Source organism: Mustela erminea, chromosome 8 (genome assembly GCF_009829155.1).
Source record: "Mustela erminea isolate mMusErm1 chromosome 8, mMusErm1.Pri, whole genome shotgun sequence".
Classification (NCBI taxonomy): Eukaryota; Metazoa; Chordata; class Mammalia; order Carnivora; family Mustelidae; genus Mustela; species Mustela erminea.
In genome coordinates, this window is record NC_045621.1 from 4,071,921 (window position 1) to 4,089,693 (window position 17,773).

Below are 17,773 nucleotides of genomic sequence, written 5' to 3' on the forward strand. Positions count from 1 at the left end.
ATGCAGTATTTACATCTGGAGGGCTATAAGCCCTGCTGAAAACTTTATTACTGCAGAAGGAAAGAGTGACTATTAGGGGCAAAGAGTAGCCTTCCTCTCTAGTTTACAGTGAAAATTAAATTTCTATGGTTCATGATATCTAGAAAGCATTACTATGGTTCATGATATCTAGAAAGCATTACTATGGTTCATGATATCTAGAAAGCATTACTATGGTTCATGATATCTAGAAAGCATTTAAACTATTAACTCTTTTCTTCCCTTTTCTACATTAAATCAACTCTTGGCCTTTCTCTTTCAAGAAAACCGACATTTTAAAATCTTTTCCTTCTGGTTCTTCTTTCTTACCCATTTCTGCTGTACGTTCCTAAACCTTCTCGGTCTTCTCCAGCTTTTACAGGCAGAGATGAAATTACTCTCAGCAATCGAACTAGGGCTGCTCTAGGGGACGCCAAGCCATTGATGCCCATCCCTGGGGGAGTCTGTCATCAGTGCCAGGGTTCCTTAATGACAAAATCTTCTCACTGCTGGCTTTCGAAAGGTGTCAGTCTCTCAGATCGTTGGAGTTCCCTGGATAAGATGGAATAAGGCGGATGTACCGCAAGGCCTTGGGCCCATGCTGAGTTGTCAGTCCTGCTCTCAGCACTGCGTGCAAAGGGAGGTTCTAAGATCTCACAAACTGTCTCTAAATGACCGATGATTTCATGTTCAGTGGAGGAATTATTTATTCAAATAAAATCAAAATCTCATGCGCATACCTCACACAGATCAAAGCCCAATGGTACTGGTTGAAGCCAGGTGAGGCCATAGGCCAAATCACTGGTCTAGATCGTCGCTTTACTGCTGAGAATCACTTCTTAGGGGAGGAATACTACAGATTGCGAAGCGAGATTTGGCAAGAAGTCAAGACTTGTTCTCTTCAGTTAACTGCAGTCGTAAACTGAGGCCTGGCTGCCCAGCAACTCACTCCAGTCCAGGACACACTCAGCCCATACTTCCCCTAGATGCTGCAACTTAGAGTCGCAGAGTTAATGATTAAAAGTCAAGAAACCGATCCAAAGAGTTATAAATAAAACATAAATGAACAAAGCGCCAGGCCTTCCTTGTGTTAGGAGACTGAGGGCAGAGAGGGCAGACGGGGTCAAGTCAGCGGGCAGCTGCTGGTTTCCCAACCACCCCCTCTCCCGGCCTCCCTGCCCTCCGCCCCTCCCCCAGCGAGGCCGCTGTACTTGGCTTTTCCCACTGCGGTCTCTGCCTTTCACCTTCTAGTTCCTCCTCCTCCTCTTCGTTCTCACTTTAGAGATTGTTTCTCCTGAATTTTGCCAAAAATGCTATTCTGACTTTTCATACACATTGACATTTCTCCTTTGTGTGTGTCTGTGTTTTAAGATTTTATTTATTTTTGTGAGAGAGGGAGCCCAAGCGAGGGGGAGAGGTGGAGGGGGAAGCGGGCTCCCCGCTGAGCAGGGAGCCCGATGCGGGACTTGATCCCAGGACCCTGAGATCATGACCTGAGTCAAAGGCAGAGGCTTAACCCACTGAGCCACCCAAGCCCCCTCTCCTGCCTGTTTCTATGTCTATTGCAGTGGTTCTCGAATGGGGGCAGTTTTGTGTTACGGGAACATTTGGAAGTGTCTGGAGCTAGTCTAGGTCTCACACTGAAGCAGAGGAGTGGGGAACAGCACCCAGTGGGTAGAGCCAGAGACCTCCTACTGTGGGGCGGGGCGGGGGGGCGGCCACCCCCCAACAAAAAAGAATCATCCGGTCCCACCTATCAATACTGGCCAGGCTGAGAAAAGGTCTAAAACATATATTCTCGGGGCACCTGGGTGGCTCAGTGGGTTAAAGCCTCTGCCTTCAGCTCAGGTCATGATCCCAGGGTCCTGGGATCGAGCCCCGCATCGGGCTCTCTGCTCCGCAGGGAGCCTGCTTCCTCCTCTCTCTCTGCCTGCCTCTCTGTCTACTTGTGATCTCTATCTGTCAAATAAAAAATAAAATCTTTAAAAAAAAAATAAAACATATATTCTCAGCGAGGATAGTAACATAAATATTACAATGTGTTGACCTTAACCTGAAAAAAATCTTATTTCTTCGTTCCTTGGTATTTAATTTCCTGGGGAGAAGAGGAGCAAATAAAAAAAAAATTGTCAAAAAGGGCTCCTTATGGGAGCAATAATGAAAGAAAGGTCAAGAAACATTGGTCTAACGTTAGGAAACTTTCAGGGTGAACGATCAGTGCGTCGAGCCCTTGGACGAAACCCACAGTTGCAATTCAGCAAACGCTGCCCCCCTGGCCCTGACATACAGCCACCTCCTAGAATTAAATATGAGCTTCCGAGAGACTGGTCCTGATTTTCCGGAAGAAGGGCCGGCGGGCCGGCTCTCAGCGGCCGACTTCTTCTTTCAGGAAAGCATATACATTCTTTCCCCCCCCAAAGGCACCTTAAGATGTTTTGGACCAGTGATCTACTTAATGACACCCAGTGACCTACAAGAATTAATGTGCCTTTAAGTGATGAGTTTTTATGGCTTCCCCAAAGGCCCTGATTTATTTGGTAGCTGAGCGCTGTAATGTAGGAAACAAAGGCGAGAACTTTAAGAGCATCCCATTCCCAGCCCTGAAAAACGTCCACTCTCAACATAACATGTTTCCTTTTGCTTCAAGGAATTTCTCCTATCGAAAAGGCTTCAAACCCCATTTCTTCTCTGTGGGTCAAAGGCAAACACACCTTGCTGGGACATTTTATCCTGTCCAGGGTATTAGAAAAGTCAAATAATAAAACGACAAATACAGGTAATTTCAGATTCTGGGTGTTAGATAACCTCCCTTTCCTCTAACTAGTGACCATTTAAAAAATAATAATATAAGTTTCTATCAAAACTGGTTGGAATCTCCTGAGATCTCACACTTTTACTAAAAGAAAATGGAGGACAATAAGAATGTGTAGAATGGGGCAGACTCAGTTCGACAGTCTTTATTTAAAGGCTATTTGCTTTTACGGGGCTCTTCCCCCAGCGCCTGGGAACAGTCCCAGAAGACTGTCGACTCGGGGAGAGGAGGGAACCGCGCACGTCAGAGGGTGGGGCCCAGGGCAGTGGCCGGCCTGGAAGAGCTGAGGAGTCAAAAGCTTTTTTTTCAAAATCAGAAAATACTCTTACAGCTTTGAGGACAAAGTTTGGGGCTTTATTGGTCCGAGTAATTAAGTGGAGGTCGGTCCAGGAATGTGGCCTCCTCAAGCCACACAGCTGCAGGAGACTCTGGGAAGAAAGGCTCCTCACTTCCTGTGACTGGGGCTTGTCCCCCTGGGACTTCCTGTCATGGGCTGTCCTGAGGGCTCCAGCCACCCCCCAACCATTAGCGTTTCCTCCTACGAGTTTCCATCATCTTTAAACAAAAGAAAAAGGGGAGAGTGAGCTCATTGAAAATGAAGCCAGAAAGATATTTTACAGCAGCATGACTTTCTAAATGAATTCACATGTCTCAAAACATTTTTCTACTAAGTAATTTTAGTTATAGTTTAAAAAACAAAATGAGACAGGAACAGGAAAGAGAGAAAGACCTTTATGAGGCCAAAATAGAAGTTTTATTGGGCCCGGTTTCGAGGATAGAGTCCCCCAGGTTCAGATCTTACTGTGACAGCACAGGGCAAAAACATGTAGTTTTCTACACATACGATGTTTTCATTTTAAACGCGGTCTGGTGCTCCAACAGAGGAAATTATTTTGGCATTGTGAAAGTTTGCTTCTCAGATTCTTGTAAGAACAATTTAATTGTGTTTCATGACGCTTTATATTCTTAATTGTAGCGTCACCATCGTGAGTGACCTGGAATGACCGTCCCACAAGCCCAGGGCGACGGCAGGAAGCGCACACGCGGTCGCGCAGGCTGAGCCCTGCATTCCCACTTCCAGGTGCAACGAGGAGAGATGAAATGTTTAAACGGATCACGTGGCTAATCCACACCAAAAAGTGTTCTGGCCCCCAAATTCAAAGCTGTTGATGATAGTGCCTTAAGCTTGTGTGCCTTTCACAAGCTTTCAAACACTTTTTCCCTCTCTGTTACCTCACTTGATATTCGCAGTGGTCTGTCAGGTAGGCCTGGCGGATGTCACACAGTGGACATGGGTCTCATCTCTGCTGGAAGTGCGGAAGGATAGAGCGTGTCTGAAGCTCACGCTAAGTTCTGACTCGGGGTCGGTGGGAGTAAACTTTCAGAGCTTCGCCAGCAATTTCCAAAAACCCCTCTTCCAGGTAACAGAATCAAAAAACACACCCTGGGCGGAGAAATCACAAAAGCCCCTTTCTCTGGGTGCAGGGCCCGGGGACACACAGACTTTGCCCAGGCTGCGCCCTCACCCCTCAGCCGGTGCTTCTGTGTAAGACACGACAAGCACAAATGGATGCCCAGTTCTGACAACTTGGTCCTTCTTGGGCTTCTCCCCAGTTCGGTCGGGCAAGGTGCCATCGTTCCTGGATTCTGCGAACTTCCAAGACCTCGGGAAGGCAAGGCAGTAGGGCAGGGAAGCAACTTCTGGTTGTCCACACTCATGGCCGTCTGATGTTCATTGTTCTTGTCTGTTTATGGCTTCAGGCCAGGTGGCCTCTGCTGTTTCCGTCACATGCTTAGGGTCAGGGGATGTTGGCTCAGAAGCTCGTGGTCCCTTGCCCAGATGCACCTTATAGCCATTTCCCCTCAGAGCTTCTAGAAAGATCAGCTCAGGTGCCCTCTGCTTAAGGCCCTCCCTCTCTCAGACTCACCTCTGTCGCTCACTTGCGTTCTCTCTCCCTTGTCCTCTTTCTCCAAATAGGCCAAAAGCTCCTTTTCTCATCTGCGGAGAGAGGGCAAGAGAGAAAAGGCACTCTTCCTTAAGACTCGGGTTTTCGTAAGACAACGCGGGACCTTCTCTAAACTGCTTCTGTTCCAGCCCTGCCACAGCCCACCTGGAGACCGGAGAGCGCGCCGACCCTTTCCTTGAACGGAAGGGAGAACAGAGGAAAGAATTCAGGGTGGAGAAAACCATCCATTCGCAATCCCTGTTTTTTAGATGGAAAAGAAACCAATAAAAATGTTGACACCAAGAGAAAACAGGCCAGAGTCTGCTGGCCTTTTCACTCTGGAGCAAGCTCGCTGTTCCGTTACCAGAGAAAAAGGACAGGCCCAAGCTGCCCGGTTTTGAGTTGACGTGGCACCGAGACGGGAAAGGTAAGAACGAACCGGCTCCACCTCTCGCCGGCCCTCCCCGGAGTAAAGCTCTTCCCGGGAGTCGAGGAGTCGCCTGCAGCCGGACAGACAGACAGACAGGCGGGCTGTGTGGCGGGGCCGGGGGAGGGGCGCGCGCGCACGTGGAGCCTCGCGCCCCGGGGCGCCCCGTCGGGTGGGGGAGCGCCCGGAGCGCCCGGCGCCCTCAGAGCCGCCCCTTCGAGGGGTGCTTTCCCCGATGGAGAGTGACACGTGCTGAGGGACACGTCGGGAGGCTTCCGGCCCGCGTGGGGGCAAAGCGAGGTCGGGTGCAGGCGACGTGATGGAGGGACCAATGCCGTCGCGGGGGGACGCGGAAGCTGGACGGGGCTCGGCCGGGCGCGTGTGAGGGAGACAGAAGTCGGGGAAGAGCCTGCGCGGCCGCAGCCGAGCGACAGGCCGGGACGGAGTCGCTCCGCGCTGACCCGCCGGGCTCCGGGGCCGCGGGAGGGGTCGGCCGGGGCGACTGGAGAGAAGCGCGCGGAGGGAAGTTGGCCGCGTGCGGCGGAGACTCGACGAACCGGCGTCGACGAGCTGTTACCTTCCTCGGGTCGGGGCGCCGGGGGCTCCGTCGGTTAAGCCTCTGCGGTCGGCCCAGGTCATGATCCCGGGTCCTGGGATCGAGCCCCGCACCCGGCTCTCTGCTCAGGGGGCTCTGCTTCCCCGTCTGTCCGCCACTCCTACTGCTTATGCCCTTTTCTGACAAATATACAAAATCTTAAAAAAATAAGAATAAAAAAGTCTGCACGTTTCCTCATGGAGTCAGTAGGACGTGGGTAGGTGTTTGCGGTCCTGGCCCGGGGTCGCCGGGAGCCTCTGGGGTCTTGTCTCGCGGCTCGGCCAGCACTTCTCTCTCAGGAACCGAGGAAAAGCGACAAGGAGCAAGCGCGGCCCCGGCTCTCGAGCCCAACCTCCGAAGGAGCTCGGGGAGCCCCGGCCAGCGCCCACCCATTTCCCGGGGTCCAGCGCTACCTCACAGCAGAGACTGGCCTGTCTTCCCGCGCCACACAAACTGCTGGGGTTCGCTTTGAGCGGATCAATCTGATGCGTATTTCCATCGTCCCGAACCAATCCCTGCGGCCAAGGCCCCGATCAACGCATCTGAGCCTTGTTCTGCGAACCCTGCACCGCACTTAGTAACCCATCCTGCGGGGCTCTGCTGCGGAGGCTCCAGCCGGTCCCTTCCTGCCGGCATCCAGGAGTCCCGCCGGGGTGTCAGCGGTTCCAGTCAGCCAGCTTCCGTGGGCAGTTAGGCAGGCGGCCCGTGGGGTCTCAACAAGCAGGCGGCCCGTGGGGTCTCAACAAGCAGCCGGCCCGTGGGGTCTCAACAAGCAGCCGGCCCGTGGGGTCTCAACAAGCAGCCGGCCCGTGGGGTCTCAACAAGCAGCCGGCCCGTGGGGTCTCAACAAGCAGCCGGCCCGTGGGGTCTCAACAAGCATGGGCTCTTTCATGCCCAAACCGTCTTTCCTCCTCCCCCTCATTTGCCCTATGCATTGCACCCCCTGATTCCAGCGTATCAGACTGGGCTCCAGTTCCCGGCTGTCCTAGATGTCCCCCGGCGCACACGGTTATGGGATGTCCCCCTCCTCCTAACTCAGAACGCTCACTGGCCAAGGCCACGTTCAGTGGCTACTGAAAACGGAGTCCCTCCTGCTACTTGGCTTCTGTGCTACTGACACCCTATGGAAGTCTTGTCTATACCTCTTGCACATAAAACCTTCAGCTATGTTTAATATTGAAGGAAGAAAATCAATGGATGAATAAAAGGCTGCACCTTACCTGATCCCAAAACACTCAACTGCAGTCTTAAGATCATCCTGAAACGTCCTAGGTCGAAACGTGTCCTCTGAACTATGCTGTCCGATTTCCCCTGAGAAGTGAATCCACATACACTGGGGGCTTGGGGGGAAGACTCAGTGTGTCATACCTCTGGATCCGCGCATATATTTCTTATCGTCACTTTCTCCCGCGGATGGAAAAACTGATGTCACAGAGCCTCAGATAATTATGAGTCAGGACACTCGACGGGATTGATAGCACGAAGCTCAGCGAGGTGGCATCTGTCCAAGAAAACAGAACCTATGTGATCGCTAAATTGCTTGTTGAAACAGAAGACATGCGGATCCGACAGTAACTCTCGAATTCGATGCACAGCAAATGGATGTCTTCAGAAAAGTGATAATCTATGGCTCAATAAAATTATACCTAAGAAGTAGTCAAATTGTCTGAGAAAGCTTAATAAAACTCTAGAGAGTTAATCTTGAAGTAGTGAAAAATTCGTTTGACTTATATCAATCATCAGTCTGGTTTTATGATATGATTCTCAACATACCAAGGGGCCTTTGATTGTTTAGTAAAAATGATGAGGACTTTAAAGCCTGTAAGCGTGTTTGATTTCTCTCTGGAGACGGTGATTAAGAGCAGGAGGGTATGCAAGTTATGCTCAGTTAAAAGGGCATTTGAAGAGGAATTAAAAAAATTCTTTCTTAGGCCTGCTGGCATTGAGTGTTGATGAACTTGCTTTTAAGTGGAGAAAAGTATCAGTCATGAATCAGTCCTGGCATAATTTTTCCAAAATAGAAAATATTTTGCTTTCCTACTTTAGATAATTTTGTTCAACAAGACTAGCCTACACACAAAGAATTAATGTCAAAGCCTTTCTTCGTGTGAATTAATCTCAGCATCGCTAGCTCTTTCTCAAACTGGGTCAGCATTTACCTTGAGGCTCTTTTACATCCTTCTGGCTCTGGAGAGCAGCTTGAGGCCCAGGGTTAGTGGGTCCATTAGCAGCATAACATGGTGCAGATGGCGGACACCCTCTCCCTGGGGTCTGGGTGGGCTCACCTTTATTCCTGCTCTTCGCTTGCGTGGCTTGTATGTCCCAACGCGAGACCCAGACCCAGCTGTGGTGTCACCACCTCCTGCATTTACACATCTTTCTTGGACACACTTATCTTCCAGCTTTTGTCAAATTCTTTCAAACTGTTTCTTTACCAGTCAAGTCTCGGGGGCACCAAGGAGCTTCCCTGACATTCACGTAAACTGGACTTTCAATCGGACCCAACCTCAGGTTCCATTCAGTGCTTGCTCTTGCATGACACTTGTTTAATGAGATCCTCAGGATCTATGTTCGGCCTCCTAGTGTGTCTGGAATCGTAGAACTTTCAGAGCTGCCCTAGAGTTATGCTCGTCCTATAGGATTGGGTCTGGGACTTGGTAGGTAAATTAAAAAGATGATTACAGCATAAAATCATAAAAAGGATATGTACTTTTCTTAAAAATTCTATTTTAATCTAAAAAATTTTAATATACATTCTTTTACCAACCTTTTTTTTTAAGATTTTTAAAATTTATTTATCTGACAGAGAGAGAAATCACAAGTAGGTAGAAGTAGGCAGAGAGGCGGGCAAGAAAGGGTCAAGTTCTCTTTGATTACAGTTCTCAGCGGTCTTTCTTGCATAAACCACTCCACTGTATGTAATTTATCATTTTTAGTTTTGGTTTCCTTATAATGTAAGGAGGACTTAGAGATGCTTTTAAACCTATTTTTATGATTCTTTCAATCTCTTATCTTGCTTGTCCACACTTGAATTGATTGCAACAATAGGGACGCCCGACTCGTCAGTCCGGCAGCACTCGTGGTCGCGTGGAGCTGTGGGATCGAGCCCCAGGTCGGGATCCGCACTCAGCATGGAGTCTGCCTCAGATTCTCTCTTCCTCTCCCTCCCTCTCTCTCTCTCTTTTTCTCTTTCAAGTAAGTAAATAAATTTTTTTAAAAAAATTGATAGCAACTGTATTCTGTGTAGGGCTTGGCTTTGCCCAACTCTTTCCGCAGCATTTGACTTTATCTTCGTGGGCACAGTTCTCTTTACACATTCATACATGGTTGATTTAAACAGCGTACACTACACTATACGGCTATAGGCGAGAACAGGCATCACAAACAGGTTCGGCGACAAACGCAGTTGACCCTTGGGAGAAAGATAACTGGACTGAGAGGAGCAGAAATGAGAAAAGCTGAGAAGAGCCCGGAAGCCACGAGTGAGTCATCAGAGCCCTGTGGGCGTTATTCAGGGTTTTCCGAAGAGACGGAGACCATCTGTCGGAGACACGTCAGCAATCGGTTGGAAGCATCCACTGGGCACTGGTAGAGCTCATCTCCCAGTTTAGGGAAGCCAATGAAAGGAAATTCTCTCTGTCTCGCAGTTCTATATAGCAGAATAGGGTCGTGCGCCTTCCACGAGACTGACCACGGCCCCCGGCATCCCCACGATCTCTGAGAGCTCCGGCTCCGTCACACTGATAGGCCTGGCTCTCCTGGTGGTGCCCGCACAGCCCGCTCAGCCGCCCGACAGGAAGTGACTAAGTCAGTGCACAACCCTGATCTCACGAAGACCAGAGCCTTGTGCTGGCAAGTGGTGACGGAAAGTTCCTGCAAGGAGGCTACATTAGTTCAATATTAAATTCCTCTTCCCTCTTTTTAAGATCGCTTAAAATTTCTTGAGTAAATAGTGTGATATAATAAGAACAAAACAACAGCAGATGGCTCCCCGTGACTGCATTACGGTGACGGGTCGGACAGGGCACCAAGCACTTCCTGTGATTATTACCTAATTCGTCCTCTCAGGAACCCGAGTCTCCACTGGGCCCCTCACCGCGCTTCCCTACTTCATTCCCACCTGTCAGGTAAGACTTTTCTCGCCGCCCTCCCCTCTGTACTCAGTTCCTGAATCTGCTTGTTACGTCACTGAGAAAACAGGATGGACCAGGAAAGCTCCACCACCTCCGTAAGCTCCACCACCTCCGTACAGACCTACCTACACCTACACCATGTTCTGTCCTCCTCTTGTTACCGCGACTCAGCCGTCCCCACCTCCCTCTGGGACCCGCCTCTCCACTGGGACGCGGAGTCCAGAAGCCCGTCGCTCCCTCCCCTACACGGACCGACCTGGCTCTGTCAATTCCTTCTCCTCCCCAGGGCGTCACGGTTTCCCCCTTTCCCCTTCCCATTTCCAGCAGCACACAAGTCTGCGGCAATTTCTCTCATCTCAGAAAAAGCTCAAAAAGTCTCTTGTGTCCTCACATTCCAGTTCGGTTCCCGCCCCCACCTCTCCTCTCCCTGATGGAGCCGACATCCCACGGATCGGAGCTCTCGGCACTCGCCTCGCCAGGGTCTTCCCGGCCTCTCTCTCCTGGACTCCCGAGCTTGTCGTTGGCTCCTCCGGCAGGACGACTCCCTGTCCTCCTCTCCCTGGGGTCACCAGCAGCGCCGAGCACAGCGGATCCTTCTCTCCTCCTCAAAGCACACTTTCCACCCCGTTTCTGAAGCAATCTTCGGTTCGGGTCGACATCGCGGCCGCTCCTGCCCAGGCTCTTCCCCGTCTCTTTGCCCCTTACGGTTTGGAATCTCTCAGTCCGAGCTCCTTACCTGTACTCGGTTTCCGCAGGAGCTCCTGGACTTCAACATATGTCTAAACCGAAAGCTTTTTCATTTATTTTCCTTACTCGTAAGTTGAAGGCATTGGTGGTGTTGCGATTTATACGTCTAACTTCCCATCGCTTCCTAGAATTTGAGACAAATGCCCATTTACCTGTCTCCACTCACATGATAACAGGCGTCTCAAAGTCGATACAGTCGGTTCTGCTACAACACGCGGTTTGAAATCGTGAATTTGTTCTCATCTGATTGATGCATGAGAGAGTCATTTCAGCCTACACGGATTTCGCCTTTGCTTATGTATAATTTCATCTGTGAGAAATACTAGGTAAATGCAGAAAACTATACTTACTCAGCCCAAAGGGACACCCAAAATGCACACAGGCACACAAGACCCACCAGCCGGGGCCACCTTAGTTCACATGGTGTGTTACCCACTTTCACTTTTGTGAACTTTTTCTGTATTTGAAAACACTCATCTGACGTCCCAAACATCTAAGTATCCTGGCTCAAATTTGCCAAGCCGCATATGCAAAGGAGAAGCCTGGAATGATGTGTCTTTTACAAATGTAAGAATACAGGTATTTCTTTGCCGTACACAGTATCCTGTTCACTGAAACCCATGCACGGTTTCGTAGGGGCTGACATAGCTCAGCAAGGATGCGGTTCAGATGCATGAGCTTCTGTTAACACGGCATCGTGCAAAACAAGGATCTCTTGCACGTGGCACCTCCCGAGCAACAGGCGGAAAGAATCCACGTCGCAGACTATGGTAGACAATGCCACAAAAATAAAATTTTAGACGTCTATAGTTGGGACAACTTTGAGTACTGTAAGGTCAGTAAGAACACGGCCTGAAGACATGGAAGAGAGGGAAAGAGAGTTGAACCTACAGGTTAAAGACCAAATAATGAAAATGTTTGCTCAAACACCATCATGTCCGTAAGGCTTTCTCTGACTATCCTACTTAGAATTTCACTCCTAATTCTTCAAATCACAATATTCGCTATCTGCCTGTTTTTACTCAATTCCTTTTTTTAAAGATTTATTTTTTATTTATTTTATGATTTATTTCAGAGAGAGAAAGGGGAAGAGAGAGGGAGTCGGGGGAGGAGCAGAGACGAGGAACAAGCAGACTCCGTGCTGAGCACAGAACCCAACGTGGGGCTCGATCCTGGGACCCTGAGATCATGACCTGAGCCGAAATCAAGAGTCGGTCGATTAACCCAGAGCCATCCAGATTCCCCTACTGGACTCTTCTTAGTAAAATGTATTGCCACTAGACATATTATGTACAGTATTTTGTGTATTTATCTGTTTGCTCCCTGTCCACCTGTAGCAGTCTTGAAACATGGCTGCGAATTCCTGGACACTTTTGTCATAGAGAGAGAGGGTCTAGGCCGCCCCCCTTGAATCTCGGCAGGTATGCGAGAACAGCTTTTGAAGCAAAGTCACGAAAGGCCACATAGCTTCTTCCTCGTTCAGTGGAACTTGCCCTTGGAGACTGAGTGGCCTGAGGCAGTCATGCCGTGAGCAAGCCTTGATCACAGGGAGACATGGCGTGGGGTCGGCCAGGCCTGGTTTGGAGCCACGCTAAACCAGGGGCTCAGAATCGAATGGAAAGATGAATGCGCCTGTCATTATAGTAAGTGACTACACTTCAGTGTGAAAGGTGCCACAGTGACATATTTCTGGACAGCTGGGGGTAATGAGAGGAGAGAGTAATTAATTTGTAATGCAGAACCGGAAGTGAGGGCCCAGAGAGGAGGTGACATCTGAGCGGTCTCGGAGAACGAGCAGGAACTCGCCAGGCAGCAGACGGAAGGAGAATTGGACGCTGGGTTTCTCTTCCTCCCAACACTCAAACAGCGTGGACGGCAGGGAAGGTCCGTCTTTCCGACGACAGGAACCAACCGATAATCGACCAGAAGCATAAACAGAGCCATACGGCGTGCACTGGAATTGGGTGCGCTGATACTACGGAAATAAAGCCAGAAGGTTTGGGCAAGGCTCTAGACGGAGATCAGCGAGACATGCCCGTTCTCTGGGCTTGTTCTCTCGTCTGTAAAAGACAGGGGTTAGGGGGAAAAAATGCAAAGCAATCATTCTCTCTCATCAGTTCTGTGGTTCTAGTCCTTTCCTAACTCTGATCCTCCCAAAGTTAAAGGGACTCCATTCCGTTGGGTGTTCCTCATCTGTCTCCCAAGACCTTTATCCACACATGCGCCTTCCTTTGCAGGAATTCGACTTGCTAAAAGTCCACTTTGAAAAGGTCTCTTGTGCTTTTATGAAGACCTTGTGCTCCAGCTGGGACAGCCCAAGGCTTCATCCGCAGTTTCCATCACATCCAAAGTTCAAGGTCTATTTCACATCAAATTTTAATTAATTCATCCATGTACCATGTAATATGAGTTTATGCAATTGATTGAACCTAAATGTGGGACTTGACCCTCATTCACGTCCAGTTTATCTTTGTATTCCTGGAAACATCTAGCATAGTTAGTCAACAGATACTCTGAACTGATTTTTGTTTTGCGTTTTGTTTTAGGGCATTGACCCACCTTCACAAAAGCTTTTTGAATTTTTTATTATTCTTCTATTCTACAACCCTTAAGCTTTTGTACTTTAAAGAGTAATTTGAGGTGTGTTAAAAAGACACCAGACTCAGAATGGAGTCACTTATAGCTCTGAGTCCCCAAACTGAGCTATAACTTATTGCAGTTTTGGTTCTCCCAGAAACCGAATCTTAAACCCATCAGTCAGGAATGGCCTGACCAGCACTGGTTGGGTAGTCTGCCTGATGGGCCCCTGCCCTTCCCCAAGGGAAAGTACACCAGCCAACCTGCTGTTTGCCGCTTGTTTTTGTTCCCTTCTGGCTGTAAAAGTCTTTCATGTCCTACAGCCCCTTGGAGCTCCTTTCTTCCCACCAGATGGATGCTGCCTCATTCAAATCCATGTTTGTTCTGATAAAGTCTTAAATTTTTAATATGCCTCAATTTATCTTTTAACAAATGAGAACCTTGATTGTCTCACAAAGCTTTGTGCTTTCTGTAGTCAAAGAGAGTGTTTTTGTGTCCATAATGCATGTCACCTGCCAAAGAGAGTGATCAGCGGTCTGCTGCCAGCCTTCTCCATCAACCAGTAACGGAGTCCCGCTGATAACCAAGCTGACCAGGCAAAGGTCACAAAGAACACTGAAGGCAAAAAAGACGGTCCTGAATGTGTACATTTAAAAACATTCCAAATCGTAATAGTCTTTTCAATGGGGGATTCAAAGGTACAAATCCTGCACAGAGTAAGAGCAGTAACATTCCCGAATTTCCCTGTCAGTTACTCTGGCCCAGGACCCCGCTGATGTTAAGTACAGAGTTGAGTCTGAAATTTCACATCAGGCTACCTTGCTTTCTGTAAAGATTTTTGGGGTGCCTGGTGGTGCAGTCGGTTGAGTGTCAAACTCTTGGTTTCGGCTCAGGTAGTGATCTCAGGGTCCTGAGACGGAGCCCCATATCAGGGTCTGTGCTCAGCAGGGAGCCTGCTTGTGATTCTTCCCTCTTCCTCTGCTCCCTCCACTCGTGCTCTCTTTTTCTCTTTAAAATAAATAAGTGGAGACGTGGACTCCTCGCTGAGTTGCGAGCCTGGTGCGGAACTCCACCCCAGGACCCTGGGAGCATGACCTGAGCCGAAGGCAGACATTTAACCAACTGAGCCACCGAGGCGCCCCAAAAAATGGATTTTAGAATTTGTCGTGAACCAGCTTGTTCGAGACAGCTTCTGCGGGCTTAGGGGGAAAGACCGTCTGACTACAGCAGCGGCGGAGCGGAAAACATTGAGAACCAGGAGCCCCGTCCTCCGTTTTGGTCCTGGATGTCATGTTCACTCCGGAAGCTGAGCTCGTGCCCCGAAGATCCCATGTCAGAGGCAGTAAGGGGTGCCCTCCCCTCCCCCTCAGCAGATGGAGAGGTTTAAAGAGGTGGAGCCAAGAGGAACGAAGGACTCTGATGCCTGTATTTTCCAGCCATTTTTTTCTGTGCTTTTCAAAAACTGCAGGAGTGACTGCCTGGAAATAGACCATTCTAACAGATGTCTGGTTGCTCTTGACTCTTTTCAGATTTAATCTGGTAAGGGCCTGCCGTAGAGACAGGACACAGTGGCCCACAATGCACAGGGCCAACCGAAAGAAAAAAAAAAAACCAACCTGAAGGGGCAGGGCAAGAAGTGAGATCCAAATAGCCTCAGACAGTAAAGGGCTCTGTGTAATTTCTTTCTTTTTTTTTTCAAAAGGGGAACTAAATCAGGAGCCTGGTACTTGTGCTAATCTTCTTTCTTTCCTTTTTCTCTTCTCCCTCAGGAAGGAAGCCATTCAGGCGACAAGCAGGCTCTTATCCCTGCTTCTTATCATTAACCAGCCGAGCCTGTGCTGGAAATGAGATTCAGGGCCGCCACCGGGAAAGGCTGCTTCCTTAATTGAGCGTTTCCCTTTTGAAGTCCTGTCTCCCCGGCGGGGCCTGGAGCTGGCTGGGTCTCCCTGGCCAAGATCACTGGTGTGTCATCTCTCGCACACCAGAAGCAGATGCTCCCGACAAGGAGCTTTTTCTGAAAGGCCTTTAATAAGATTTCTCTGTCCTCCACGTGTCGGGCAGGCAGAGGGAGGAACAGTTTTCAGAAAAGCCACTGATCAAAGGGTTCAAGGTTTTCGGTGTTCTGGGGCTTTCCTGCCAGATGCTCTGGTTCAGAATCTGTGGTTCCAGGGGGCACGCTCAGCGCCCTGAGAGGGCTCGCTTTCCCGTCCCTTGCCCTGCTTCCCTGCCCTGACCCCACGGGCTTCAGGTTCCTTCCACTCGTGGAAATTGAAATTAGTGTTCTTTGAGATTTCTTGACCTATTCTGGGCTTTTTTTTTTTTTAATTTGACAGAGATCACAAGCAGGCAGAGAGAGAGAGAGGGGGAAGCAGGCTCCCTGCTGAGCAGAGAGCCCGATGCGGGGCTCGATCCCAGGACCCTGAGATCATGACCTGAGCCGAAGGCAGAGGCTGAACCCACTGAGCCACCCAGGCGCCCGTATTCTGGGCTATTTCAGAGCCGAGAAGCCGCTGGGAGCTCTGCAGGGGACTTGGGGCAGGGGCCGTTTCACAAGCCCAGCCACGCTCCCAGGACGCGGCGTTAGTGACGCTCCGAGTCCCAGCGTCGTCGGGGAAGGAGGCGAGAGCGAGCGTGAGGACCGGGTCGTCCTGCGGGTTAGAGAACTGAGACGTGCGAGGCCCGAGCACGCGCGCCCCGAAGGCCCGGGAGCGTTTATTCTGACTTTATGACCATCGTGGTGGCCACGAGGCCCGCAGCCAAGGGACCGACGGGCGGAGCCTCGCCCGGTGCTTAGGACCGAAGCCGAAGGGCCGGGGCTGTGTCCGCCCGTCCGACGGGTCCCACGTGCGGGGACACGCGGGGACAAGGTCACCCCATCCCGTGACGCCGTCTCCGTCTCGCTCGCTCCCGCCCTGCCGTCCCCTCCCCCATCTTCACGGGCCCCGCGGCCCCTCCGTCCCTTCACGCTCTGTCCCCTCGGATACTCGGTCCCCCGCTTCGGCGAAACCCCAAACCCGACCGACCTAACCGCGCGGATCGTCCCCGTCTGTCCCGGACGCTGAGTCCGACGACAAGCGCGAGGCCCAACGCAGGCCCGCGGCACCGGGGTGACAGCGGCGGGACGTCACCGTGTGTCCCCGCTGCCCGGGGCCGCGTCCCCGCCTTCTCGGCACCAGACGGGCCCGTCGGTCACTGGGCGGAGCGAGACGTCCCGGCGAGCGACCCCGGCCCGCGGCGGCTCCGTCCCCGCGTCCTCCTGTCCCGCCGCCGGCGCCGGACACGCCGCTCCCCCGCGCTCCGGGTCCCCGTCCGGCGTCCCGGCCTCCGCCAGGCGCCCCGAGAGCACCGGGCTGCGTCCCTCCCGCTCGCGATGCGCCGTCCTGCGGGTCCTTCGTCCCGGCCGCGGCCCTCGCGGTGTCCGTCCCCGTGGCCGGGATCCCGGGCGCCTCCGGTGCGACCCCGCCGCGCTGGCTCCGGCCTCGCCCCGCCTCCGGCCGCACCTGCCGCCACGTCGGGTCACTCTTCCCGGGCGCAGCACCGACCGGCCGCGGCGTTTCTGTTCGCGCCCGCGGCTGCCCTCGGGGTCGCCGGGCCGCGCTCCAGCCGGTCCTCCGCGTCCTCCCGTCGCGCCGCAGCCCCGGTGCAGGCGGCCCTCCCCGAGTCCGCTGTCGCCTGCGCACGGGCGGTCCCCGGGGTCGCCGCAGCCTCCCCGCCCTCCGCCCGCGCCGCCTCCTGTCCCCGCGCGGCTGCGACCGCACCGCTGCAGCCCGGCCGCGCTCCGAGGTCCGCCGCTCGTCCCCGCCCGCACGTGTCCGCTGACGGGGCGCCCGGGCGCCCGAAGTCACCATCGGGCCACCGAGTCTCATGGCTCCTCCCCATCCCCATGTCCCCTCCCCCATAAAGTCGCCCCTAAAGACGGGCGGTTCCTGCCCGGGCCGCTCGCTCAGACGCTCCCGCAGACGTTGACCCCCGACACCGCGCAGGTCCGGAGCCTCTGTCCGGCCTCATCCCAGCAGCGCCGCCCCGCGCCCCGGTGCGTCTCCCACGTCGCTTCCAGAGAAACACTTCCCGACCCCGATTCACTGGACCGTCGCTTCGGTCCTTGGTGGCCTCCTTCTCTAAAACCCCACATGGCGGGTCCCCAGGGCGAAGGCACGACCGCAGCCCTCCCGGGTGACAGGTCATTGCATCAAGGGTTGTAAGTGCTCCAGCCGGTCCAGTTAGAGTCTCCTCAGAACTTACACTGAGGTCCCAGAAGATTCTAGACCATCAAGTCAACACTCAGATTAAATGAGCGTCCTCTGGGTGATTTAAATGTTCTTCTTTATCCTTCCTTGTGTTTTTTTAAAATTTACTTTTTATTTATTTTCAGCATAACAGTATTCATTATTTTTGCACCACACCCAGTGCTCCGTGCAATCCGTGTCCTCTCTAATACCCAACACCTGGTTCCCCCAACCTCCGCACCCCCCCCCCGCCCCTTCAAAACCCTCAGATTGTTTTTCAGAGTCCATAGTC

The 17,773-nt window shown here is 51.8% G+C and overlaps 1 protein-coding gene across 1 annotated transcript; it reads right to left on the reverse strand.

Moving 5' to 3' along the window:
• Positions 1–15,693: 15,693 nt before the first annotated feature.
• On the reverse strand, positions 15,694–17,131 carry LOC116596963 (translation initiation factor IF-2-like). The gene is made up of 2 exons (XM_032354235.1): positions 16,550–17,131; positions 15,694–15,996 (listed from the first exon to the last, which is right to left on the reverse strand). The coding sequence occupies exons 1-2, from the start codon at positions 17,119–17,121 to the stop codon at positions 15,744–15,746; spliced, it is 825 nt and encodes a 274-aa protein (XP_032210126.1). The 5' UTR covers positions 17,122–17,131; the 3' UTR covers positions 15,694–15,743.
• Positions 17,132–17,773: the final 642 nt, after the last annotated feature.